The sequence below is a fragment of the Terrapene carolina genome, unplaced genomic scaffold, assembly GCF_002925995.2.
Source record: "Terrapene carolina triunguis isolate 2854851 unplaced genomic scaffold, T_m_triunguis-2.0 Scaffold96, whole genome shotgun sequence".
Lineage (NCBI taxonomy): Eukaryota > Metazoa > Chordata > Testudines > Emydidae > Terrapene > Terrapene triunguis.
This window is the reverse complement of record NW_020664447.1, coordinates 7,846,679-7,874,440: the sequence shown is the minus strand read 5'-3', so window position 1 is coordinate 7,874,440 and position 27,762 is coordinate 7,846,679. Positions and strand designations below refer to the sequence as shown.

The window sequence follows — 27,762 nt, the reverse complement described above, 5'->3', positions numbered from 1 at the left end:
TCGAGCCTCTCTGCCCGTGCCCAAGGCCCGGGGACCAAATGGGGCTGAGCTGCATCTGCCTTTTGCGGTCAGATGCGTGGTGGTTACGGGAGGGTGAGCACTGCGGGACGTCCCCCGTGATAGTGAACAGTGCCGCTGAGGTGGGGACAGAAGTGGTCCGAACACGGGTTTACCCCGTGACCAGGGAACCGCAGGAGCTGGTGTGGGCAGCACCAGGAGGGACACGATCTCCTGTGCTGCCTGCAGGGCCTCTGGTGTGGACAGCACCCGGAGCTGACGGAGGCCTCTGCCGCTATCCGGGGTAGCCAGCGGGGAGCGGGTTGGGCTACATCGCTTCACCAGAGCTTGGGCTTGAGATCTCAACGTGGGTGAAGAGTTGCCCAGCATGGGACCTTGTTCACACCCAGTCTTATCCTTTCCTTTGCGGGAGGTTGGAGACTGGCCTCACACCACCTTCTTGGTCAGAGCCATGGATAGGGACCAGTGCCAGCCAGTGGACGGTCGCGGTGGGGTGCTGCATACTGAGGTCACGGCACTCAGCGCCGAGTTGGAGTGTTGTTCCGGTGTCGGGGTGAGGGCTGACTCCATAAGGAGAGCTCTTAAACGAATATCACACTCCTTCTTAGTCCTTGGCTTGAAGGACTTGCAAATTTTGCACTTTCACTAATGTGCCCTTCACCCAAGCAACGCAGACAGCTGCTGTGTAGATCACTAACGGGTAAGGGCCTCTTGCAGCGATCACAGGGTTTAAAGCCTGGGCACGGGGGCATGCCCCGTCCCGAGACAAAGTCCCATTCGGGACCTACGAAGTCTCTAACTATAGCTAAGGGATTTATAAACAGTAACAGAAAACTATATACACTATAATACAAGAAATATCTAGTTTGTACGAACAAGCAGCAACAGCACTAGTTGAAGCAGCAACAGTTACTGCACCGTCACTGGTGGCAAGAAGGAACTGAGGGTGGGGGGGACCGGCAGCACCCTATATACCGTGGCATGTGCGTGCCACTCCAGGGGGTGCCAGAGCCAGTCCCCTATGGATACTGCTGAGGGAAAAACTTCAGGCACCAGTGCATGTGGCGAGCACACACACCTAAGTTGAATGGACATGAGCAAGCACTCGAAGAAGAAGATATGGCTCTGACCCATAAGGCCCCAGTTTGGAACCAGCCCACATTCTGAAGTCTCATAATTTACTTAATGTGACTTACTGCCAGGACCTGCTCCCATGCATCTGCTTTGTGTCTATCTCTGGAATTCTGTCTTATGAGATGGCCATACCAACAGAGACCTGTATGACACCTGGGAGGGGATCACGTTTGTAAAAGATCACATCTGTGTTCCCTCAGGACCTGTGAGAGTAGCAGTTCTTCAACTGTGCCATGACTCCCACCTGCAAGATACTTAGCGTGATATAACACCTGACAATTAGCATCCCGTTTCTTCTGATGGCCCCATGTATGCCCCAAGATAGAGGCCTCTGTAGATTCCTGCAAGGTGCATGCCCACACCAAGATCTCATGCCAGAGAACTTGCAGTCTTCTCCAATTTCTGGACACTCCTTCTCAGCCCAGTGAGGCAATTTCCTTGGACTTTGTGGTAAAACTACCAAAATCCAGTGGTTTCATTATCATCCTGATGGAGGTAGATTGCTTTTATAAAATGGCTTACTTCATTCCAGCACGTGCTTACCCTCCACAGAGGATAAACAACGTAGGCCATCTTCATGGACTTTCTGATCATGTCACCTCTGACCAAGGGCCAAAGTTTACTGCCTGCTTCTGGTACGAGGCCCTATGTTTATTAGCAGTCCATGCACAACTGTCCTCTGCCTACCATCCTCAGTAAAACAGTCCAACAGGAAGAATCAACTAGATCCTCAAATAATACTTATGACATCAACCATCCCTAGGGTGACTGGTCTTCACTACTTCCCTATGCAGAATTTTCTTGTGCAATGATGTGGACCATGCATCCACAAGCCACAGTCTCTTCTTTATTAACTATGGGTACCACACCTGATTTCACCCACAACTACCCACATCCTCCCCCCAACACATCTGCCTCAGAGCTAGTACAACACATCCATCAGGTCCAAGAGGTGGTGAAGGGACACCTTGAAAAGAGCAAGGAGAACTCCAAAAGGTACGCAGACAAATGTAGACAACAGGACCCCTCCCCCTATTCTGTAGGAGAACAGATATGGCTTTCAACAGAACATCTCCACACGGACAGACCCTCTCAAAAACTATACTATTGGTTCCATGGCCCGTTACTGGATTCGGCAACAAATCTACCCCATCCAGCTCCCTTGATCCTTTAGAGTGCACCCTATATTTAACATCTCACTTCTAAAACCATACATTGGGAACACAGTTTCTCATAAAGCCCAATCACCAGCCTCACCAGTGTATGTACAGGGTCAGGAGAAATATGCTGTACACAAAATTCTCGTCTGTAAGATTAAGCAGGGCAAATTATGGTACCTGTTTGATTGGGAAAGTTATGGCCTGGCAGAATGCACTTGGGAGCCAGCTGCAAACATTCTCACTCCCATCCTGGTTTGGGCCTTCCACAGAAGCCACAAGGGAAGGTGGCAATGTCATGACCCAGGGGTCTTGAATGCGGGCCAGCAAGGTTCATGAGAGCAGCCACCCTATGACCCTCCACCTTGCAGCCTGCTGGCAAGAGCTAACCTAAGACCCATGAAGCCCAGATGCAGTGTGAGGCTCTGCCCCTGAGGTCTGATTGGCAAAGTTCCAGAGTGGCCGACTGGCCCTACTGAAGCCTGCAGCAGGAACAGGAAACTGTCTGAACAACTGGGCTCACCCTGTTTGCCTTTGTGCTTTCTGCTCCCTACTGATCCCCTGACTTGAACTCCAGGCATTCCAACTCAGCTTGACTCCTGGCATCTGTTTGGTAGTTCCTGACCTCCAGTTTGTGTCCTGTCTCTGACCCCCTGGTCTCCTGACCCAGCCTAACTCTGGTTCCTGACTCGTTCTGATCTCCAGTTTGTTTCCTGCTTCTGACCTCCTGGTATCCTTACCCAGCTGACTCTTGACTCCTGTCTCATGACTGAGGATTTTGGCTCTGACTACTAGGTCTGGCCAGCCGCAACAGCATGCAAGTACTAAGGGCAGAGGCTGGTCCGTGTGTTGACTGCTGTGAAGAAAAGGAGTAGAACCTTCTTTTCCACTTCATGAATCCTGCCCTGAAAGGAGCATGTCTGCACCAGAGGATCAGTACCATTATATTTCTTTTTTCCTTTCTGAAAGCAATGACACCTCACCACAAAGGAAGACGTTTGAGGTGATAGAAAAGAGGGGGTATCATAGAGAGAGGATTCCACCACTGATAATAAGTAATATGGCTTTGATTGAGCAAGATACTTAAATCCCCTTGACTTAGATGGGATTGCTCTCTTGCTTAAAGTTAGGCACATGCACCCTAATGAAGTGGGGCCTACTGGAAGAAAACTATTTTAAAAAATAATTATATTTCTTTAGCTATTTCTACACAGAGTGAATATCTATCCAGCCACTCATCGTCTCTATCACCACACAATCTTAGCATAGACTGGGGCTCACAGGTTAAAGAGAAAAGAAGAGATCATGGTTGTGTTTGCCTCACTGCTACCTTTTCTTTACTTAAAGCCAAATTCTAGTCCGTGCGCACAGCATGACTAAATATATTAGAAAAGGGCATCATGGGTCAGAGGCTGAGTTCTCCCTTCCAATGCTAGCAGCAGCAGTGAAGCTGTTCTGCCACTGTGCATCTCATAATCTGGGAGCCACTCTTTAAGGCCTCCTCTTAATCAGCCCTAAAACAGCTGATATAGGGACTGAACACATCCATTGAAGTCCTCACAGCTAGATTTGTTCGTTCTAGCATCGACGCTGGCAACGGTCACATATTTCGTGCCTGCAGGGAATGGGCAGGATTTGCCCCATTATGTAGAAAGTTGTTTACTAAACCTCTCAGAAAATAATAATTTCCAGGCGTCACAACATATGGCCAACTATTGTAAAAAAAAAAAAAAAAGCCCAAGAATCAGCTGAATCTTTGGTGGGAGTTTCAGTGGGCAGATGTACTTTCCACCAGTTTAGCTGTTTAACTCTCCATTCCAGCTTTGTTTTTATTGTTAACAGAGATTTAAGTAAACTACAAAAATCTCTCCTGGTACTTTCTGAACATGTTCAGGAAGATCAGGGACATCTTCCTTTTTATATGGTTACTTTTTAAAACCTAGTTTACAAATATGTTTACATATTAGATCATGTGTAATCCACACTTCTGATAATGGATTTTAAATGGACTTTTGGATTTTAAATGATAAGATCAGTGAACTAAAAATATAACTTCACACATTTTCAAACTATTTATTTTTAGGTTATATATAAAAAGGACACCTATGTGTTTCATTTTTGAGATTTTCTTCTATCACTGAACTGTAAAGCGCTGAACAAGTCTTAGGAGATGGACCTACCCTGCTTGTAAGCGCTTGTTCCTTTTGCACAGCAATGCACATACAATATAACAGATTCATTCATCACTACAATGTATTTTGCCAGTATCTAGCACTGAAAACTTTGTATATCAACAATATCAAGTGTTTGACATGCTGCATCACAGCACGTACGGAAACAGAACTGGCTTCAAACAAACAAACAACAACTTCACATGGATCATTGCTCTGTCTCTACAGCAAGAAGGGGATAGGTTGCTTGTGTCATAATGGGTTTGGCTAACCAAAAGGCAGCATTGGCAACAACTGCAGGGAAAGACTCTAAATTCTCCCCGTCGAACAGAAAGAAAAAAGCACGTATTAGTAACATAAGGGTATTTGGGCAGCAACCAGCATAATTTACACAAACATTCAGTAGTTAAAATTAAATGTATTGTTAACAACTTATAGGTTTAACTACTACTGACTGCAAAGAGGTGTCATTCATATGATCACATTATATCTCCCCTCTTTCTCTCGGAACAGTAATCAAAGGCAGAGATTCCAAATTGTGAAGCAATGTTTTCCAATGGTAGCATCTGGGTCCTTGGCACATAGTTACATTGCAGCTTTGGAATTGCTTCCAGGTCTGCCACATGGTTAGGCTTGTGATGGACAGGCCAAGCTGCTCCCTCCTCCCAGCTGCTCTTCCCTTTTGACTCATTATTGATTCTGAGGCACTAATGCCCTTGTATCAATTTGTGAAGAAGTCCTGCAAAAGCACCACATGAGATCGCTGTGCAGAGAGGGTCCAGTTTTAAAAATAAAGGGGAGGGGGAAGAAAAAGGAGGGGAACTGCTGCTTTCTTCCATTTCTAATTTCTTCTGAATACATTTGCATGCTGGTTGTAGACTAATCCACATCACAGATTACATTTGTGAACTGCAAATCATTTGCCAATCAGGAGTGGTGAGTGAGCAGGGGAGTTTCCAAACTTCACTTCTTTTGCAAAAAAACAACAACCATATTTAAAAGATAAAAAACAGCAGCAACAACTTTTTTTGTGAATGAAGAACACAAAGAATTTCTATGTCCAGAAAGTCTGCTGCAAGCACATGGGGAGGAACTGTGGGGGGTGGGAGGCAACCATGCGGACAAGCCATTTTTGAACACTGACTACATGGGTAAATTGTTTGTTACAGCATATTGCAAAGAGAAGCAGAATTATTTTTCACGCCACAGCTGTTTTAAATAAGAATAGGAATAAACTCAACAATCCTACTCATGTTACTTACCACTAATTATGGCATATATTTACATTTATAAAACAGTGATTTTTTTTTTTGGACATAATTTAATGTCCCTTTATTGTGCAGATTCCTTTATTTCCATTCCAAATTTGAATTTCAAAAATGTTTAGGACTTCAAAGCATCTTTAAAAGCTTGCCCTAATTATAATATGTATTACTTTCTAATAACGGCTTGTTTGCATTGCAGATTCCTGCAAATGGAGGCATTCATTAAAAAAAAAAAATCAATTAATATCACCCAGACATCTTCAGATGAGTTTCATTCTCTGTTTCACAGAGTTGCACTGACATATGACCATGCTTTCATCAGTTTGAAGCATAATGCAAACTACTGAAAGCATTTAAAATTAAGGTAGTTAATGTAGCAAAATAAGAAAGCAATAAAGCCAGGCATTAATTTATAATGATTGTTCTTTCCTACTGTGTGACTATCCAGAGACCAGTCTTTCACTCATTTTAGATGTATTTACTCCTAGGGGTTGTTCTTGTTCCTGCAGAAATTAATGGTCAAAGTCAAAGCTGCTTTCCTTGGGAGCAAGATCTGGCCCATAATGCACAACCAAATTACTATTATTTTTACTGCAGTAGCACCTAAGGATTCTCAGCAAGGATCAGGACCCATTATACAGGCACTAAGCACTGTGCAAAGTAGTAACACAAAAAGAAAATCCTTGCCCCAAAGAACTCACAATCTAAGATCCAGACAAAACATGACAAACAAACAGATGAACAAGAGCTGGACGGGAGTGAGGGAAGGGAGACAGGTGTGCATGGATAAATTAGTGATAACAGTGCTCTTACTTGCCAGCCAAACTAGTGCCAAATGGTAATGATTTGTAGGGAACAGAGTAAAGGTGGGAGGGATTAAAATAGGATAAGGTAACAGAAGGGAAAGGTGGTTATCATAATGTGCCAGGCAGATGAGTCTAGTGGTAGCATCTGCAATAGCTGTAGACATCAAGGGCAAAGAGAAGTAGATTATAGTATTCAAGATGCAAGATAAGGGCCTGGGTAAGTGCTCTGAACAGACAGAAGGGGATGGATATTTGAGACAAAGGAAGAGGCAGCAAGATTTAGATACAGATATGGAGAAGACCAAAAAACACACCATTTAGATTCTTCACCAAAATTGAGGCTGAGGGCTTCTTTACTTGTTGGTATCATGTTGTATGTCAGATTAGATGTAATTCATATGAAAGAACAAACCCCTGCAGAGAAATATGGCAATTTGCTTTGTAGTTGACACTTTGCAAAGCCAAATTCCATGATGGCCAAGTGTCTTTTTATAGATCTCAACCCATTTTTTTTTTTTTTTAGCAAGTCTTTATATCTGTCACAGAGAAAATTATAAAAAAACAATCTGCTGTAAAGCCCAAAGCCTAACTGGAGAGGTAAGATAAAAGGAACATTCCTTTATGTCTCCATGGCTAAACCACTTGTCTATGTCTTTGTCATCTATCAACTTGGTCATTCCTCTCTAGTCTCCCTGCCTTGCACCTCACTGCCTTCCCCCCGATTCAAAATACCACCACAGCTACCATAAAATACTCTTCCTCACCCATTGCTTGGACCATGCCATCCTCTCTTTGAATCCCTCCACTGGCTTCCCTTCACTTTCCACAACAAGTTAAAGTTTCTCCACCTCCGCAGGTGCACACACCACCACCACTCCTGCCTGCCTATCTGCCCTAATGTTCTTCTACTTCCTCCCTCTTACTTTTTGCCCACAGTCCCTTGTCTTCTTTTGCCTTCACTCCTCACCAGGCTTTGTTCCATACTGCCCTTATACACCTGGCTCCTGAGGCACACACAGACCACCTTCTCTCCATTCAAATCCCTCTTTTTAATTACATTAATTCCACCAAGCCTAAAAAAGCAATGGAAACAGTCAGTGTGATTATGCACCTGATCATTTAAAGTAGTGCAGTACTGCCATCCTTCCTGTAGGTATCCAGAGTTTTATCTGTATTGTCTTGTTGACCTGTTTTGATTGTATACTCTCAATAGGCAAAAAACTAAGTATTCCCCTGCATTTTGTACAGGGCTCAGCAATCTGTGCTTTAATAGTAAGGAGCAGGAGAGGGTGGGAGACAAAAAAATGATGGAAGGGGTGCAGCTGCTAAGAAAGGGAGAGAATGCTAAGAATTAGCAGAAATACACTGCATTAAGGGTACCTGTGAAGAGATGTATTTCTTAAAGTAGAGAGAAATGGCTGATATTGACTCATAAGTGTATATGTGTGTGTCTCTGTACATACACGCACATGTTGAAAAATAGGGAAAAAAAGAACAGGCGCATAGGAGAACATTTTTTTAAAAATTCATGACCTCAAAATCCCACAAGTGTTCTGAGAAGTCAGGGTTGCCCAGCATTTACTGATGATAACCTAGACCTTGCCAGCATTTTAGTAGTAATAGTTGTGAATGGGCCAACAGTTTTAGACATTAAAATCATTTTTTCTGTAGTATCATCCTATCATGATCAAAATTAAGAAAAGAGATCTGCCAGTTTGGGATCTAATTCTCATGACTAATTACCTAGCTGTGTATCGTTCATTGTACATACTTTTCTAGCCGAAAAGGACTGATGCAAAGTATTCTTATAGGAACATGAATCATGGCTTTTGTTATACACATAACGCTGTTCTAACACTGGCACATTCACTTCTGCTTTAGCTAAACCCAGGAAAAAGTAAATCCTCGAACCTATTATAAGTTCATGATTCAAAAACATATTATCATCAATATTTTTAATATATAACCAACAAGAATGTTGGTATCACATGTTCTCTGATCTGTATATTATTACACACAAAAAACTAGGTTAAAATACCATTAAGTTTGCTTAATTCAGCCCCCTTTTGCTTAAGCAGTCTTTAATGATATGATCACATATTTTTGCCACAGGTTCCTGCCGCCTCTTGTGCACAGTTAATGAGCAGCTATTCAACGTTCAATGTGTCCCCCTAGGCTTTATTTACTGCATACTATTCAAACCCCGTCTCAAAGACACAATTATTATTGATTTCCTTATGGGAAAAAATGGTGCTGTCATGGTACAATCTTGGTTCTTTACAAACATTAATTAATTTATTTTCACAACACCATTGTGAGGTGAGGTTGTATTATTCCCATTTAGCAGATAGGGAACTGAGACCCAGAGAGATTAAAGCTAATTCACACTAGATGATCACAGTGGTCCCCTGGCCGCATAATCTATGAACCTATGAAAACTGCCCACTAATTTTGGGTGCCCCATCTGAGATGCCTAGGACCTGATTTTTCAGTGTATAGGTTCAAAGCACAGCTCCCATTGACTTCAGCTGCAGCTGTGGGTGCTCAGTAACTCTGCAACTCAGATCAGATCTCAAATCAGTCATCCAAAAAATGAGGAACACACAATTAGTGGCCACCTGTAAAAAGTCTGATTTAAGTGAGTTGCCCAGCATTTCACAGGAACACTGGCACAGGCAGGAATAGATTCCAGTGCTCCAGGGCAGTAATCATTTGTCTTAATCATGAGAACATCCTTTATTGTTCTCCAATTCCCTGCCTCATTCACTACACACATTCCAGCTTCTGCAACAAATGAGGCAGGTGTCATACAGACAACACTCTCCTTCATTACACCACCCTGATTCATCCCAAGAGCAGGTTCATCCTGTGCACTTAGTGAGGCATCAGTTCTCTGGAAAAATAGGATGTGATCATGTAATTAATGTCTGTATCATAATGCATATGCACAAAGGGGCTGAATTAAGGTTGCATAGGTTCCTCCCACTGTGGTCAGCAGGCAACCTTAATTCTGGCATTCACTAACTTTTGAGTGCTCAACTTTGCAACCATGCATTTCTTTTAGCTGAGTTTTTTAAATTGAATTTTAGCATTATAACAAAAACAAAACAAAACAAAACCACTCTGAAACCCCCTGAGAAATTTAATCATGTGGAACCATATTTTCACCAACAGGATTCATCATAGGTGCTGGATCCTCTAGATGCACAGCACAGACCTCTGCCACTTGAGCTAACAGAGAAATTGATAGTAGTAGTAGGTTGTCATCCTCTTTGTGGACCAGCACTAGAGGGAGACGAGAGACATGTTTTCCCTGTAAGTTTCACAGATATCTTCTGACTGCAGTGGAATGTTGAGACTCAGGAATCTTGGGTTCCATTCTAGTTTCTGGAGCAGACTATGCTGTAGGGGGTGGGGGGAGGGATCACAGACTCTTCTGTTCCTATTCCCTCAAGCTTGGTTGCTTCTGCCCATGCCCCAGTCATGTGTCTACTCCTTCCATCTCTGGCTCCTTGTCCCAGTCACCTAGGTAGTCCCAGTCAGTCCCCCCACTCCTCGGGCTCCTCATTCCAGTCCCAGTCACCCTCCTCGGGCTCCTCATCCCAGTTCCCCCTCCCAGACTCCTTGACCAATTCTACTTGCCTGGCTATTCCCAGTCTCCCCATCCTGGCTTCTCCTCTGATTTCAGTTCCTCATCCACCCGCATTTCCCCACCAGCTTCTGCTCTTGGTCTCTTTGCTAGCCAGCCCCTGTCTACTCATCAGAGCTGCCCTCCCACAGGCTCCATCTTCCAATCTACCACCCCACCCTTCAGGTTTGGCTCTTGTCCCCTCTGCATGCTAGTCAGGCTGCCCTGGCAAGAGAGACAGTCTTCCTGCTCTCACTTACTGCACCTGGTGACACAGCAAAAAAACTCACCCTGAGGCAGACACCTGGCACGGACAATTTCAGCCTGAACAGTTAAAGTTTGGCAAAGATATTAACAACTGAAAACAGGGTCTTTTAATGGCAAATGTTGGGGAACCTTAACTATACGTGCACTACCATCTCCATCTATAATGATTTCACACCAACTTCTCAACTGTAATTAGGCCTTTAAAACTAGTCCAGTTCCTCTGGGGGTTTTAAAGGTCCTTTTTGGAAAATGCCTATTAAAATATTTAAATTGTCAGTGGTTGGGATAATGGGTGTATACCTCATGTACCCATAAAACCCCACATGTGTGAGTACAGAAGTGTAACTGTAAGCATACGGTCCAACCTGCATAACCTATGACTCTCTTGTACAAGCATGTGTTAGCACAAAGGTGGGGTTTGGTAAGTGCAATAGGGGTACCTATATTGTTGAGGGACTGTAAGTTACACCCTCTTTTGAAAGTTTGATCTTTAGAGACAATTACCCACTCAAAAAGGGGGCAGCAGAAGCAGAAGTGCTGCTGAAACCTAAGATTTAGCTGAGTAAAGCTTGAAATCCTGGCAATTAACACTGTGTTTTGAAGGTGCTGAATGGGTAGTTTGGTGTTTTATCACCCATGAGTCTGTCCTAGGAGGTACACTCATTACTTAACATAAACAATAGCATTGGAATTAAATTGGAATTTAATACCAATTTTCAAGACAATAAAAATCCAACCCCTCTTCAGCAAACTCTGCCCAAAACATGGCTCCATTAAAGTCAATGAAAGTTTTATCATTTACTTTAATGAGATCAGGATTTCAGCCCTGATCTCTGCAAGCCCTAGACATTGGCAAAGAGTATGGCACATTTTGTTCAATGCATTTTCTGGGTAAGTCTCCAATCTGAGGCATGAATGCAACTCGTGGAGCCATATCCAGGCTAGTTTTATCCATACAGCATGGCTAAAAATAGTCACGTAGATAGGATGGCATGGGCCTTAGCATGGGCTGCACAAGCACCCTGGAGACCCAGGGCACCTACTCTTGTTACTGAAGCCCAAGCTACCACATCTACAATGCTATTTTTAGCCAGGCCAAAGCTGGCACGCATGTGTCTATCCAAGCAACAATCACGCCTTGGATTGCAAGGCAGACAATACCCTTAAGTGAAATTGCTGGGTAAAGGCCAGAATGGTCCATCAATTTGGCAGAGCAAGACTCCCACTTGGGGAGCAGGATGAAGTCTCAGGTAAGAGCAGCAGCAGTAGCAAGAGCTATCAGGGAGAAAATAATCCCTCTCTCAGAGGGGTGTGACTAGAGACATTATTTCACGCACGTTTTGCTTCCCTTTACATGACTTACATTCAATGAAGTTCTTAGCCAGGGCCGCCCAGGGGTAGGGGGTGGGCGCAAGTGGGGCAATTTGCCCCAGGCCCCGCGAGCCCTGGCCAAGAATCCCTTCCCTGGCTACTCACCCGGCGGCGGTCCGGGTCTTCGGTGACACTTCGGCGGCGGGCCCTTCAGTTGCTCTGGGTCTTTGGCGGCGGGTCCTTCAGTGCTGCCAAAGATGCGGAGCGAGTGCAGGACCCGCTGCCGCTGCAGACTCGGAGCACCGCCCGGTGAGTACAAGCGCCGCAGCGGGTGGCGCCTTTTTTTATGTCTGCTCCCCCGCTTTGCCCCAGGCCCTCTGAATCCTCTGGGCGGCCTGTTCTTAGCAAGTTCATTTTTGAAGCTCCGGCTCTGCTTTAAGCGGGAATGTTAATGAAAACCAACCAGCCCTAATTTATATCTATGGACATGTTTTTAAAAACTGACATTAAACACTACACTAGCTTTTCAGACCCTGTTGTGAGTGTAATAATTTGATACAGAATTTCTGAAACTCACTACCGGATGATTTTCCAAATGCTTCCAGAATTTTAGTGGTAGAAAACCTTATTTTTAAAACATTAAATTTTAATTCTTAGAGCAACATGCACCTGTGAGGCAGCAGGAAATGTCTAACAGGCCAATGAGGGCCTAATGCTCAGTATGACAGACCACACAAGCCACATTTGTTCATGGACAAACTTCACGGACAAACTTCATACGTTCAGATCTCATGATAGAGCCACTTGATGACCTCACAGTATAGTTATTTACATATGCAAACCACAATATAACCATGGCAATACAATTTTTATAGGACTGTAAGCTCTTAGTGGCAGGGCTCTTGTCTGCACATGCTTAACTTGCTCTTGATGCTAACCAAGCACAAATGATCACAACAATGAATGTATGCCAAGTTTATACTTTCAGGGTGTATTTTCCTGGCTTAAAACATGGTTTGGTTTCGGTATCAAGAGAATGCTAGAGCAGAACACTTCTCCCTGCCCCTAATCCCCCGTCCTCCTGATGGCAAAAGCTTCAACATAAATTATATAAAGCTAAAGCAAACCTTTTATTTCCTGTAATATGGAAATCTTGATATGAGGATTTCAGATTAATGCACCTTTTTAAAACTATTGCTAAGAAATAAATGGGAGCAATCTTCTTTACTTATACTTTTCAACATAGTAGTAGTAGTATTGAAAGGTAACACGTTATGCTCCTGTAGAACCTCATTAATTGGCACTAATGAATGAGTGGGAGTCCCACTGTGAATTACTAAATTTGGCAAATTATCAGGGAAGTGGAACACACACAAACAAAACAAAGCAAATGTTTTACATCACAAAATGCAGTTTTAGAATTCATGTTGGCAATTATTTTTTAGGATTTCCCCCCCTTATAATAGTTCATAATGTTTAGTCTTGAGAAAAGAAGAGTGAGAAAAGAATCTTCAAATATGTTAAAGGATTTTACAAAGAGGACAGTGATCTGAAGTAGAAGAACAAGTAATTGGTTTAATCTGCAGCCCGGAAGATTTAGGATAGATAGTAGGAAAAACTTTTTCATCTAAGGGTAATTAAGTACTGCAATAGGTTACCACGGAGATTGTGGAGCCCCATCACTGGAGGTTTTAAAGAACAGGTTGGACAGGGCTAGTCTAGATATACCTGGTACTGTCTCAGGGCAGGGGCCTGCAATAGATGTCCTCTTGAGGTCCCTTTCAGCCCTACACTTATGATTCTATGTATTAGTAAATGTTCTATGGTAGGTACAGTAAAACAAATGGTGTCTTGCTAAAATGAGATATTACAATGGTCTGCTGTTAAATCTTTTAGAAAAGCTTGGGGGATTACTGCCATTTATGTGTGTGTCTTACAGAGTGGGTGATAGATTGAAGTGTCCATTGAAATCCAACCGTATATGTACAGCGATGCACATGGTTAAAGTGACACCAATATTTTAGGTATCTTTCAACATTTCTGATATCTAGCTTTTATTTTTCCTTCATTCTAATCCTCCTTCAGCCACTCCTCACAGCTACTTTGGGCAGGTATAATTCCTCTGCAAACAGAATTCCATGCCAATGTCCCAAATGTACTTAGAGAAATTGAAGGCGCGTCTGCTTCAACAATGAAGCAGAAATTAAAGCAACCCAAACTATTATACAACAGCACTGGAAATATCACAAACTCTTAAATAGTTTTTTTAATACTAATTTTAAATATAACGGCGTTGTGAAAACATTGGCTGATCTCAAGGCTAAAAACTATATTACTTGCCTTCAGCAGAGTCCAACATACAAAACACTCAAAAATATACACAGAAGTCTCTGTTTAAGTTGCTGATATTGCTCTCCAATCAAACCACTAGATGGCAGTTCACCATTTATAAACTTATTACCTGTTTAAACAAAACTTATTACCTGTTTGTCACTGGCAAAGGATCATGTATAACAAAGTGCTGGCAGGCACTACAATTACTACAGTTGTTTTCTAGGAACACAGACATGTTGTGGGAAACAGCAATAGAAGTGGCTTTGTGCTAGTGTCCCACATGAAGGATATACACAAATGATGGAGACTCAGCTTCACGTTATTAAGTGATGACAAAATAAATTCCTGTGTACGTGAACATTTAGAAAGAGTAGGGAAGCACATAACGTGAACACACAGTCTAAATTAACTTCTATGGTATGTCTTACTCACCCAGAATTTTACTAGGAAGAAGGCATTTTGGGGGCCCTTCCCAAACAGTTCCTTTAAACCACCTTTCTTTTCAGGAAATTTGTCATAAATCTGACGAATGTCCACCGATTCAAGCAACGGGTCACTGTAAGAATGGTTGGCATGTCCAATGTGCACAAAGAGGTGTTTGTTGTACTGTAAGAAAATAAGAAAAAGAAAAAAATCACTATTGTACAAGAAAAACAGAGGTTTATTTAAGCTGAACAGTATGTCTGTGTGTTCATGCTAAGATTAGGGTGCTTTGGTGGATTAGAAAATCTTGCCCTCATTTACCTTTGGGACCACGGTTTATTTGCAACATGATTTCCATGAAGTAACTTTGGTGGTCTTGGCACAGTCCCTAGTGAACAAGAGTCAATATCATAAAACCAGTTCCCCTACTGTAAACCTGCTAAGCATGATTAACTGCCGGCAGGTGTTTACCTAAAAAACCAGAACAGCCAGCAAAGTGATGATCAGTCCATCCTGAGCACAGTAAGATCAAGGTCATTAGAAAGAGTGGTGGTGTCTGCACCATGTAGTTTAATGTCTTATGTACAGAGATCTTTAGTTTCTGCTAGTGCAACAGCTCCCTTAATCGTTACATTACTAACATTTCTTTCTTTAAAAAAAAAAAAAAAAAGTGTGCTAATGTCAGTTGCCTAAAGGAGAGGGAAGAGATTTTTCTTTAATTCCTAGAATTATAGTAATAAGAAGGAACTAATAGGTCAGCTAGTCCATCTCCCTGCCAGTGTAGGATTTTTCCCTTTGGTATATTCCCCAATGCTTTGCTGAATCCACTTTCAAATGACCCAAGCTTCTACCACTTACTGTGGGAGCTAGTTTCACAGTTTCGCTGCCAGAATGTATAACCTGATGTTCAACCTAAATTTCCCCCTTTCTAGTTTCATTCCACTATCATTAGTTATAGCCACCGGTACCACCCAAAACAATTCCTCTCCCTTCTCAGAGTGAAATCCTGGCTCCAATGAAGTCTATCGTTAAACCCTCTATTGACTTCAATGGGGTAAGGATTTTACCCATATTGTTTACACGCTGCATATTTGTCTGAGACTATAGCACATTGTAAAATCTGAAATGAAAAAGAAGAGGACCTGATACTGCATGCCGCTAAGTCCCACCCAGGGGAGAGCTCCACACCTCACAAGACCACATGAAAAGATGAAAGGAGCATGGTTGTTTTTTAACCACATAGATCACAAACAACATCTTGCTAACTCAGTTAAAGGGAAACCAATGTGCAGTCACTGAACAGCCGAAAACTTTGCAATATTGGATAGCTACTGGCTACAAGGTAGCAATTTCTAACCGGTAAGCATAAAATAATGTCAACTCTGCGTTTTCAACATCTGCCTGGCTATTTTGTTCACAATATATCTGCAGACAAAACAGATTAAAATAACACTGTCATACCTAAATAAACTGAACATCCAACCATTCAGCTGGCCTATCATGCTAACCCATATTATCTCACAGTTTCTTTGTATTCCCCTGTTTCCATCTCTTGTCACTTGTCTTACACTTTGACCGTAAGCCCCTGGGAGCAGGGTCTGTCTTTTTCTTCTGTGTTTGTACAGCACCTAGCACAATGGGGTCCTGGTCCATGCCTGGGGCTTGGGATAAAAATAAATAATAATAACTGAATACAACTTTCCCTAACAAATGTGCAAAACCCAGAGGAAAAGAAAGTAGACTGACTATATTTTTACCAACTGTACTTGGACAAGTAAACCGATAAAACTAGTAAAATCATCTAGAGCAATGAAATCTGAATTTAGAATACACTTATTTGTTATAATGGGCATATATAATCGGATACATTCCAGTCTCCTCCTGACGTATTTTATTTAGTGGGGGGAAAAGAGCTTAACACTTCAGGCTTTAATAAACCTAAGCTCAATTCGTAAGATGTGAACATCAGTTACACAGATTTACCTTGGAGCATTCTCTTTCAAAATAGCCCCCACCGTATTTCCTCGGTGTGCACACAGAAAACTTTCCCAATCTTTGCTTATAGATGCAACAAACCCCAAAGGGGCATCATAGTCAAAATAGGGTGTTTCTACTCTAAAGAGCCAAGCACGTAGGTCAGAAAAATAAACAAGTGAATGGAAGGGACCGAGTGCATGAATGAATGAATGCATGAATGAAAGTTTATCAGCAAGGCATGAGCAGGTTTAAGTCACATACCAATCATTTACACAAGAATTACAGTAATTATCATACTATTCAGTTACAATGAGGGATTATCATAACAATATCTGCAGAGTTGCTAGATTTGTCATTTTACTTGATAATTGAATAACTGCAGATGAAACATCCTTGCTATACACACAAAATACACATACACTACTTCACTTACATGTGATCTATATCCAGATACACATCATTGTATTATCTTGGCGTGCCAAGCACATACAAAAATTAATATATAATATTGTTGGGCACCACTGCTGTTCTAGGTTTACCTCTTAAATGTCTGGTGACCAGGGAAAGCAAGCAAGCAAGAACACTAGATTTTAGGTGGTGACTATAATTTGAGATAAATTCACAACTGTATGAAGATAACACATGAGAATTTGGGGCACGTAACTGTAGGCATAGATCTTGCTGGACATGAGTAAAATTTGAGTGCAAGGTTCAACTGTAAACAATGATTTGACAGGCTGTGTGCCCGAGACAGTGTTTCCAGGGCTAGTTGAGATAAGTGGGAACACCCTGAACTGATTAACTTGAAATGCAGATAAAGGGAGGAAATAAGCAATTGGTCCTTACACAATCTCCAAAGTGATTGGTCCTTACATGATCTGCACAATGTCCAACCCAATTAGATTCAACAAGTATAGATGTTATGGCTGGGGAAAATGTATATAAACTGTCTAACATGTGACATGCTTGAACTGGAACTGGAATTGGTATCACCCAGTACCTAAACCCCTGCATCTGGGTGGCCTTATCCACGAGGGCATAGAGCTGTCACATGCCTAATAAAGTAACCTGAGTGCTGAGCAGGAATCAAATTGAGTTGTTTGGGATCCTGAGAATGGGATAAAGAGTTCTCCCAGAACTGGGTGAGGTATTCTGGATAAGCCAAGTGGAAGAGGTCTTGGAAGGAATCCCAACATTATTGTCTTGCAAAATAATCTGGTAAAACATTTCTTCAGACATTATACTATTTTACCGTCTGGAAAATAATGTAGTAAAGTGCTCAGACTCCAAACTGCAATCAAAGAGACGTTATGTATATAGGAATACAGAGAGGATCACAGAGCCTTTATGCTGCTTAAATATAAAAGCAAAGTTAAAGGCAGCTGTAAAGTTACTACAGTTGCCTGCAGATCTTGCCAAAGTACCAGATGCTGCTGCAGCAAAAATTCTGACAGGATATAGTGGGACAGATGGTGTGACATCACCTGAGAATATTCTTAGGACATACATGTTTATTTTGACATTGCGTGTGTGACTATTTTCTGCTTATGCTGCTGTAATTCATATATGAAATAGGATCATTACTAATCTAATTAGATAAGGCATATTTCTACACGCTTATAAATGACAACACAATATTAGGCACAAGACAAATTTGTTAAATGGGCAGTCTCCATGAAAAGTGTGTATATATGAAAGCGATGAGGTTAAGTTACATGGCCATATCTTCTGAGCCCTTTAGTGTTTGAAAAGATAAAGAACATCCTCATTATAAGCAAACTTCACTATTATTTCAGGCTGCATATTCCAGAGTTATTGAAGTACATTAGTACTGAGGAATTTGCCCATGCCACAGTATTTAAAGGATTTACATTTGACATGTACATAATTATATGCTTTAAATACTGTAAACCACAGTGGGTCAAATCCTGTGTTTTTTTTAAGCATAGCAACTACATCAAAGTTTACAGAATACATTCCTGAGCTATTTCATCTGCAGAGTTTGCATTACACTACATGCCCTGGAGATGGCTGCCTCTTACTGAACTCCTTCCCTTAAAAAATTCTAAATATCTGAGGAATGCAGTAAAGCCATGAAAAATGACTGTTGTCAACTAATACCATGAGAAAAATTATAATCCACTTAGGAATTTAAAGGAACCAAGACAAATCGCCAATGTCAGAGGATGCTAACATACAAGCTGAGCAGAACAAAGACAAATCACCTACATTTGTTTTACCGTTCAATACATATACTGGCTCTTGCGAAATTATGTCCTTATGTTCTATGGTTTTGCTCTTACATTCCACAAAACTAGGTGATGAGAGCTGCTACAGCTCTCTCTGATGCATTCTTGTTCTCCACAGTACCAGGGAAGTGCACTCTGAATCTCATGCAACACAAATACGCATCTATTAAGCAAAGTTCTTTCAATTTCAGTGGCAAGATGCAGGCTGCACTGTAACTTGACATACACATGCTCTCAAAGCATGAAAGCATAGAGTTGCAACCTGCAGCCTTCTACCATAGAACCAGTTGCTCCAAGTCATAGGCGTGCGCAGCACATTTCATTAGGGTGTGCACCCAGGGAATTTTATTTTATTTTTTAAAGGCGAACATCATAAAGTTTGGGGTGCGGGGTGTGGGAGGGGGCTCAGGGAAGGGGGTTGGGGTGCAGGAGGGGTGCAGGGCAGGGAGTTGGGGTGCGAGGTGCAGGCAGAGGGCTTAGGGCAGGGGGTTGGGGTACAGGAGGAGTGCAGGGTGCAGCAGGGGCTCAGGGCAGGGGGTTGGGGTGCGAGATACAGGCAGGGGGCTCAGGGCAGGAGGTTGGGGTGCAGGAGGGGTGCGAGGTGCAGGCAGGGGGCTCAGGGCAGGGGATTGGGGTGCGAGGTGCAGGCAAGGGGCTCAGGGCAGGGAGTTGTGGGGGAGGGGTGCAGGAGGGGTTCGGGCTCTGGCCCGGCGCTGCTTACCTGCAGCAGCGCGCTCCCTGGCTGCCTGCCCTGGCCCCACGCCACGTTGCTCACCATGTCCCTGCGTGGCCCCTGGGGAGGGGGGGGCCCACAGGGCTCTGTGCGCTGCCCTTGCCGCGCCTCCAGGTACCTTCCTCGAAGCTCCCATTGGCCGTGGTTCCCCGTTCCCGGCCAATGGGAGCTGCTGGGGCGGTGCCTGGAGCACCGCACGGAGCCCTCTCCCCTTCCCCCCCGGGACGTGGTGCCGGCTGCTTCAGAGAGCGGCGCAGGGCCTGTGGCACCACAGGGGGCAAATCCCGAGGGCTGGATCCAAAGCCCTGAGGGGCTGGATCCGGCTCGCAGGCATTAGGGTGTGCCTGGGCACACCCGGCACACCCCGTGCGCACGCTTATGCTCCAACTATATCTTACAAGGCTAGATTGTGCCAGTTAGGCACAGCCCTTAGAGAAAAAAAATGTGGAGGCAGCACTATTCTAGAGGATGTACTGGAGAGCATTCTGCTTACCTGAATTCCCTGGTCACAGGTGAAGCACGCTCATTACAAAAGCCCTTCGTAGGATACAGTCTGCTCCCTCCTGATGCTAGAGCCATAGTTCCACCTCCTCTATGCCCATTTGAAATACCATGCACCTTTGGAGGAGTAGGGAGGACACAATCCCTGCACCTCCTTGAACGCAGGGTCTGCAGAAATGCCTGATCCTTAAAGGGGCCACACAAAAAGATGGCTCCTTGCACCTTCCTCCCACCGCATACCCACATAAAGGCCAGGCAGAATATAGTCCTCAACCATCAGTTGTGCAGAGGCAGCATCCCGTGATCCTGTCTCACCCCACCTGGGAAATATCTCACCAGCCAGGCCACTCCAGGAGATCTACAGGCTCTTGCAAGTTTGTTCCAGCTGCAGTGGCCCTGATGAAAGTGAAGCTCCAAGTTTTCAGGAGGAAAAGGTCATGCTTGCAGCAATGTCACCAGGGAGATTGTCTATCGTTTCAGTCACAGCAACAAGGCACTCGGTGAAGCTGCCATCATTAGCAGTAAGGAAGGGAGAGAACTGAATTAACTGGTTCTGTGTCTTATGGATCCAAAACAAAAACCCAACAAAGCAGCACACTCAAATGGCCCTGTGCTGCATGTCTTCTATCCCCACTGAAATAAAAAGAGGCCCTCTCTTGGGTTGAATGTACTCTACATCAAAGTGAGGAATGGACTAAAATGGAAGCTCAGAAAGAAAGGGTGGGTGAAAGGCTAGTGGTCTCGCTTGGCTCTGCCTAAGACACTTGGGGTATGTCTACACTGTGATAAAAGACCCACAGCACAACAGCGGGTGGTCCGGGTCAACTGACTCAGGCTCGCGGGGCTTGGGCTGTGGGGCTATAAAATTGCAGTATAGTTGTTCGGGCTTGGGTTGGAGTCTGGGCTCTGGGACCCCCCCAAGGGGTCTCAGAGCCTGAGCTCCAGCCCAAACGTCTACACTGCAGGTGTTTTAGTGCAGTGTAGACATACTCTTGATGAGGCAGCAAACAACCTTGCTGTAGTGCAGGGGTCGGCAACCTTTCAGAAGTGGTGTGCTGAGTCTTCATTATTCACTCTGATTTAAGGTTTCGCATGTCAGTAATACATTTTAACGTTTTTAGAAGGTCTCTTTCTATAAGTCTATAATATATAACTAAACTATGGTTGTATGTAAAGTAAATAAGGTTTTTAAAATGTTTAAGAGGCTTCATTTAAAATTACATTAAAATGCAGAGCCCCCCGGACCGGTGGCCAGGACCTGGGCAGTGTGAGTGCCACTGAAAATCAGCTCGCGTGCCGCCTTTGGCACGCGTGCCATAGCTTGCCTACCCCTGCTCTAGTGGCTGGGGTTCTATAGATGTATCCTGTTTAGTGATATGCTATAGCTGAGATAGCTATCTACAAGGTACTACTGCTTGTGTTAGGTTAACAAACTGTACTATCGGAGGAAAAAGGAACCAAGTGGGATGAACTGATTAAAAAATAATCACCAATATAACAAGAGTCTGCGTGCTACTGTAATCTGTATTGTCTTGGCTCTGCTGCACTGCCTTATCTGTAAATCTAACACCCTTGAATTTCCTACTGATGTGAGAAAATAGCTCACCCTGCCAAGAATTCCCTTTATTTCTAATAAAATTTTAGTGACTAAAATGTTCATTCCCATAGATTTAGCTTTCCACGGAAAGGGATCAAGACAGAGTTGGCCTAGCAATATTTTAACACAGCATTGGGAGCTGGCAGCACTGCCTATTGTTAAGGTTGCCTAGCACTTCCCATTCTAAGAACCTGGTTTCCATTGCTTATAACTTTTTCAAACTAACTATTTGGGCTGAAATTTTTGATGTTGGGTGTCTGGTCAGGATGAATTGTTCTGGAAAATTTCACACAAAACCGGTCAGCCATTGGACTAAGGAAAAATAGTGTTTTGCCCATGTTAAAAATATCCCCCCAACCTTCTTTGGAGAAGCTCTAGCACCCCCATGGTTTAAAGCAGGGACTTGAAATTTGGCAAGGGGTTGCCTTTGTGTTAAGCACATGCCGTTTGCCATTCCAGTGAAAATCTGCCCAAATTTGACCAAGTTACAAATCTCTGAAAAAATGCAGTTTGCACATGCTCAGTAGAGACTTCTTAGATTTTTAGCAGATGAGCAAGACTTTCCCTGACATTCCAGCTCTGGGCTGCTCGGGCAATGCCAGGTTAGGGTCTGGGCACCTGAACTGAGAGCAGGGAGCCTCTCTCTCCTTTGCTGTCATTGGCTCCTCTCCTGGCATGGGGAGGAGAGATTTGCCTGTTTTGAAAGCAAAGGGGGCGAGAGCCAGATCTGCAGGGTGGACAGGAACAGGAAGCCTGGGGGTAGGACAGAAACTGGAAATGAGTGGGATAAAGAGTAGGAACCAGTTAGTGGGATGGGGTCGGAGGCTGGAGGCCTGACTAGGAAACAGGGTAGAGGGGAGAACTGGGACTGGCTAGAGACAGGGCCTGGGACAAAGAGGCAGGGGAGCACGGAGATTAGATGGGGAGCTGGGGAGGGAGATTGTGATTGAGAGCTAGTGGAGACTGGGAAGGTGGATGGGGTGGGGGGTGACTGGAGGCCAGGGTAGGAGAGAGAGAGAGAGAGACAGACAGACAGACAGACTGAATGAGGAACTGGGGGGTGGCAGAGAAATTTGGACTGGCTGGGCAAGGAGACAGAGAATGAAAAGCTGGGGGAAATGGAATGACTGTGCAAGAAGATTGGGACTGTGATGGGGAGTTAGGAGGGATGAAACTAGAACTTGCTAGGCATGGAGATTGTGGAATGAAGACAGAGACTGGCTATATGAGGACAATGGGACTGGGGCCTAGTACCAGGGTTAGAGAAGAGACAGGACAGGGAGGAGGTGAGGGACAGAAGGGGTCCTGTTTGGTGAGAACAGGAAGAAGAGTCTGTGCCCACTAGATCACATTCCCCTCCAGAGCCTGGAATAACCCCAAGATCCCTGATCCACTATTCCTCTGCCTCCTCTAGTGCTGGTCCACAAAAAAGATGACAACCTACTATTGCTACCAATTATTCCAGTAGCTCAAATGACAGAGATCTGTGGATTTAAAGGTTCCAAGTGCACTGAAGAACCATGGGGTTAAGACGACGGCACCTGATGGAATTTCTGTTATTTCAGGTTTGCTTTTTAAAAAAACTAGGGAATTACACACAAAAAAACCTCCTTAAATTAAAAGAACATTATTAAATTTGCAAAGTCAAACAACTGCAATTTAAGAAACAAGCTAGATCCTACAGCTGTGTTTGGCAGGCTTAATGCATGATATAGTGCTCCCGGCTGGCTACCGAGGTACAATTTATATTCATTTACCCCCATACTGATACACTCCCCAATTCACTTCTTGACCATTAGTGAGAATCAACAAGGGTTCATTGTGATTTTACATTTCTAAAACCCACTTCCATTATTTGCAATGCTCTCTTAGGAGTTTTTGAAATAAAAGCTCTCTGCTGATTCAACTTTCCACTTGTCAACCGTCGTCCCCTATGCATCTAATAAAGTTAAAATTAATATGGTTATTTTTTACTCCCTGGGTTTTGCACAAGCACCAATAACGATCTCAGCAGAGCTCTGGGAGCAGTGTTTGCTCACTAATTGTGACTGCAGAGCCAGCAGGGGGAGCCAACAAAATTGATTTTTTTTGGTGAGTTCTGCAAAAAAAATGGTGATTATTATTTTATTTTGAAAATTTTAAGCAACAGTGACAGATTTTGAACAAGAATGATGTGGATGATCTTTCACACCTGGTCACACTAACTTTAAGGAAGGCCAACTTTGGAGAATTAGTTACTGCCAAATGTCTTTCTACTTATTGCCACCAATATTTGCATACTGGACTACTAATTTTAGGCACCTATGATCGCAATCCTGCCACAGGAACTATGCAGGTAGACGCCCTACACTTGCACAAGTCCCCCTTGAAGCTAATGGGGCTCCATGCAGCCACAGGGGGCTGCTATCAAATAGCCAGTTTCAGGATTATATCAATACTAAACGAATGGGAACTGTCAGTTCTGAGCACCTCTGAAAAAACCAGGGCACTTTAATTTAGGTGTCTAAATATAGACACCCAAGTTTGAAAATTTTACAGAGCATGACATATGTTCATTCCACAGTGCAGATGCATAATCACTATACATGTCAACAGAAGTGAACTCCATATTTTTGTGTACTTAATTCAACTTTATATTAAAATAACCTTGAATCTAGAATCCACCACACTAAATTAATTCTTTTAAAAAAATGGATCCATCTAAATTTAAGTTTAGTTGCTTTTCTTTTTATGTAAGAAGGATGTTGACATCTTTGATATGCTGCCTATCAAGAGTACAAGAGGATAAACTTCTAAACACAGCTTAAGATGTGTTGATAATATAACATAAGAAAACTCCTGAGCCTCTGTAACATTTTACACAGTTAAAATGGAGAGAATTTTTAAAATGTAATTTTTTTCCCATCAGCTGAGGTGGTTTGGTTAATTTTTTATATTTTATTGCATTTGCACAATGAGACCAGGCTAGCAGTTTCACTTTTATGATCCATTTCTAGTCAGCTTCACTTTGTGGTGCTCCTTCACAATGCTCTCTGGACTCACAATACTGCAGGGTAATGTTTAAATGCAAAAGCCTTGTTTAAAAACAAACAAACCCAGAAATAAAAAATAAGGAACATTTCCATTAAGATTATATTTCCCCACCACCGTTTCTTTTTAAAACAAATTCTGAATTTTGGACCTAATGCTATTATCCCACATTATGGGTAGGTGGGTTAATTTGGAAAATTTGCTCTTCAGCATGTAGCTGTAAGGAATTTTATACGTAAAACTGTTTCAAGTGCTGGAGGTTGCTGTGAAAGCAGTAGTCACAATTGAATGCTCAGAAGAGAGGGAAGAAAAAAGTTTTTTTGGAGATACTAACAGATACTTAATCAGATCAGTTTGGGTTGCAACTGGAGAATCAGACAGGTAAAATATATTTAGGAGAAGGTCTACTATATTGAAATTATAATAATTTAACTTTGAGTCTTTGCATTTTAGAAACACCTGTATGGAAGACAATAGTTTAGGTTCTCTCTAATCTGATTGAGGATTCAACTACTACGTGTTAGAGAACACATTTACTTGGTTTAACCATGAATACAAATTTGTTCTGAACTTCCCAGGAACTCTTATAGTGAAATCACAAAACACTTAAGTAAAGAAATCTTAGACTGACAGTGACAGACTGGTGAGGTTCCAAATATACAGAGTTGGAATACAATTAAGGAGAAGTACTTTTTCCTCTTACAAAGTGACCGGTGTTTGAAGACTTGAGGTGAAATTCTATAGTTTGTTTGTAAGTACAAAGGACCACCGAACTAATAAACGACCAGAGAATTTGGAAGAAAATGCAGCAGGAATTTGGCACGTGTATGTTTAGTTGTTTTTCACATTAAAGAGGGAGTCATTTTACTCATCCGGAGCTGTAGAGTCAATATTCAGAGATGCTGCAAGTGTGGCATCCTACATCCTACCTTGCAATTTCCAAAAATACCAAAAGTTAAAGTGAGGCTAATTATTTCCATTCTATAATTTTAGGAAGGTTTTTGCTATTTAACATTTCACCTTTAAATGGAATAATTCTGTGATTAGGAAAAAGAGTCCTCAAAGGGACAGGATTCTATGGAGCAGGTTTGAAATCCACTAGAATACTGACTGATAGTTACAGGCTCTTGTACTTTTACACATTCATTACCAATGGAAGGGCGCCAGAAATCTTTAATGCCCCAATCCTGCAATGAGTTCTGGGTGGATACACCTTTAAAATCACAGAGAGCTGCACTGAAGTCAAGGGGATGCTGCTCAGGCAAATAAGGCCTAAGGAAGTAATTATTTATGTGAGGGTTTCTGTTTTCTGCTAATAAATGTTGGCAATCCATTTGGTTAAAAATAGTACTTCATTTTATTTACTGTGAAATGTAACTGGTAAAAAGGTACTGAAAGACTATTTCAGGGGTGGCCAAACCACCCCACGCCTTCCCTCGCCCATTCTCCACCTACCAGACTGGGGTTGGGAGGAGCTCAGACCTCTGCCTTGCAGCAGGGTGGTGGGGTAGGGGCTTCTGCCCAGCGGGGAGGAGGATCTCGGGGCTTCAGCCACATGGATCGTGCCTGCTGGGGCTCGGGGCTTTAACAGGAGCAGGGCTGAAGCCCCCAGCCCCACAGGTGCACCCCGTGGGGCAGAAGCCTCGAACCCCAGCAGGCATGCCCTGGCTCTCGAACTTCTGAAGATTGTCATATACGGTGCAGAGGGTCAGTAAGTTTGGACACCCTTGGACTATTTCAAGGATAGAGTAAATTGTTACATGATTCTGGTTTAAAAGCTTCTGCAGATTCTTGTTTAAAAACTTACATATATCCATTTATTAGGGCAGAAGAGGAACAAAGGAGTACAACAACCTAAAACTTCATGGCTTAAAATGTACATAACTATTGTGCATTTCTTGTTTGTAAATTATTTCTATATTAGGGAAAAAATTAACACTGATTTCCATACTAGCAGATTCCCATAGCAGAGACAAAGAGCCACAACCATAGACACAATCAGAATGTTGTGAAGCAAAGCTAAATGAGATCAGGGTGTAGGTCTAGCATCTCATCTCTCGGGGTGGCTTTGGAGTTTGTTGGAAAATTCTCTGTCATTTAAAAAACAAAATCAGAAGTGCCCAAGATAAATCTAGACTAAGTTTTATCAGTTGTATTTCTTGCAAAATCCAAAGAGTTCTCGGGTCATTATGTTGCCACTGCAGAGTGCTCCCTAAAATATGTATTTTTAGTGCTTTGTTCATTCTCCTTTTCAATGTTCTGAGCAAGGAAGCTTCCACTTTTGCTCTGGGAGACTGTTCATAGTCTTTGGACTATTCTGCATGCCATTATTTACAGTAGGATCCAGATAATCAAACCATATTAATAGTAAACTATCAGCCACCCTCAAAACTGCAAGTAACGAAGTGGGAGCTCTCACGTATTCCCTGTGAGAACAGGACAAATTTAGTGAAGCTTCAGGAACAGCTGGATGAGCAAAGAAGCACAGCACAAACCCCTTCTATTACATAGCGCCTGCCCTCTCTGGCTGGCTTTGCGGTTCCTCGCCAACCTCCTGTGGATGGCTCTTCACCCTTCTCCTCTGCTGGTTAGAAGAGCTGCACCTCCTAACAGTCTGCTGACAGGCCGATCAGCTAGCTGTGGCTTGTGTTCAGCCAATCTGCCCCGCTCTCCCCTCCCTGCTCCTGTCATTCTCCTACACAGCTTCTCCCAGGTCGCTTGATGCTCCCGCTCTTCTCCCTTCAACTTGCCTCTTTGGCTCCCTTCTATCTCCTCTCCTTTCAGCCTTCTACCATTACTCCACCTCACAGATTTTTGTCCTATTGCTCCTACCCACTTGCCTTCTGAACCGTCTCCCATTGCCACTGACTCCCTGCCCAACACACAAATGGTTGAGCATTCAAACTCTGGTATGGAGGGTTAACGTTTGAATAGGGTTGACATGTAAGGAAATTGCCACAGTGAGACTAAAGAATGATATGAGTTTGGGTTCATAACTGACAAATTTACTTTTTTCGTGCCTTATTTTTGTACAATACAAATACTGAAGCAGCTGTTTTTTGTTTTTTTTTAAAGAAAGATTCAAGTAGTTTCATAATACAGGTACTCTAGTTAACCATTCATGTCAATGTAGTGCATTGAAAACGTGGGATCTCCTAGCA

At 43.0% G+C, this 27,762-nt stretch overlaps 1 protein-coding gene across 2 annotated transcripts in view; it reads right to left on the bottom strand.

Annotated features, from left to right (window-relative positions):
- Positions 1-27,762, bottom strand: part of TEAD1 (TEA domain transcription factor 1) — a 147,736-nt gene that overhangs the window by 11,536 nt on the left and 108,438 nt on the right. For both annotated transcript variants that reach the window (XM_024195971.2, XM_024195980.2), the window contains one exon: positions 14,524-14,697. In XM_024195971.2, the coding sequence (XP_024051739.1) occupies positions 14,524-14,697 (174 nt within the window). The remainder of the gene's footprint in view (positions 1-14,523; positions 14,698-27,762) is intronic.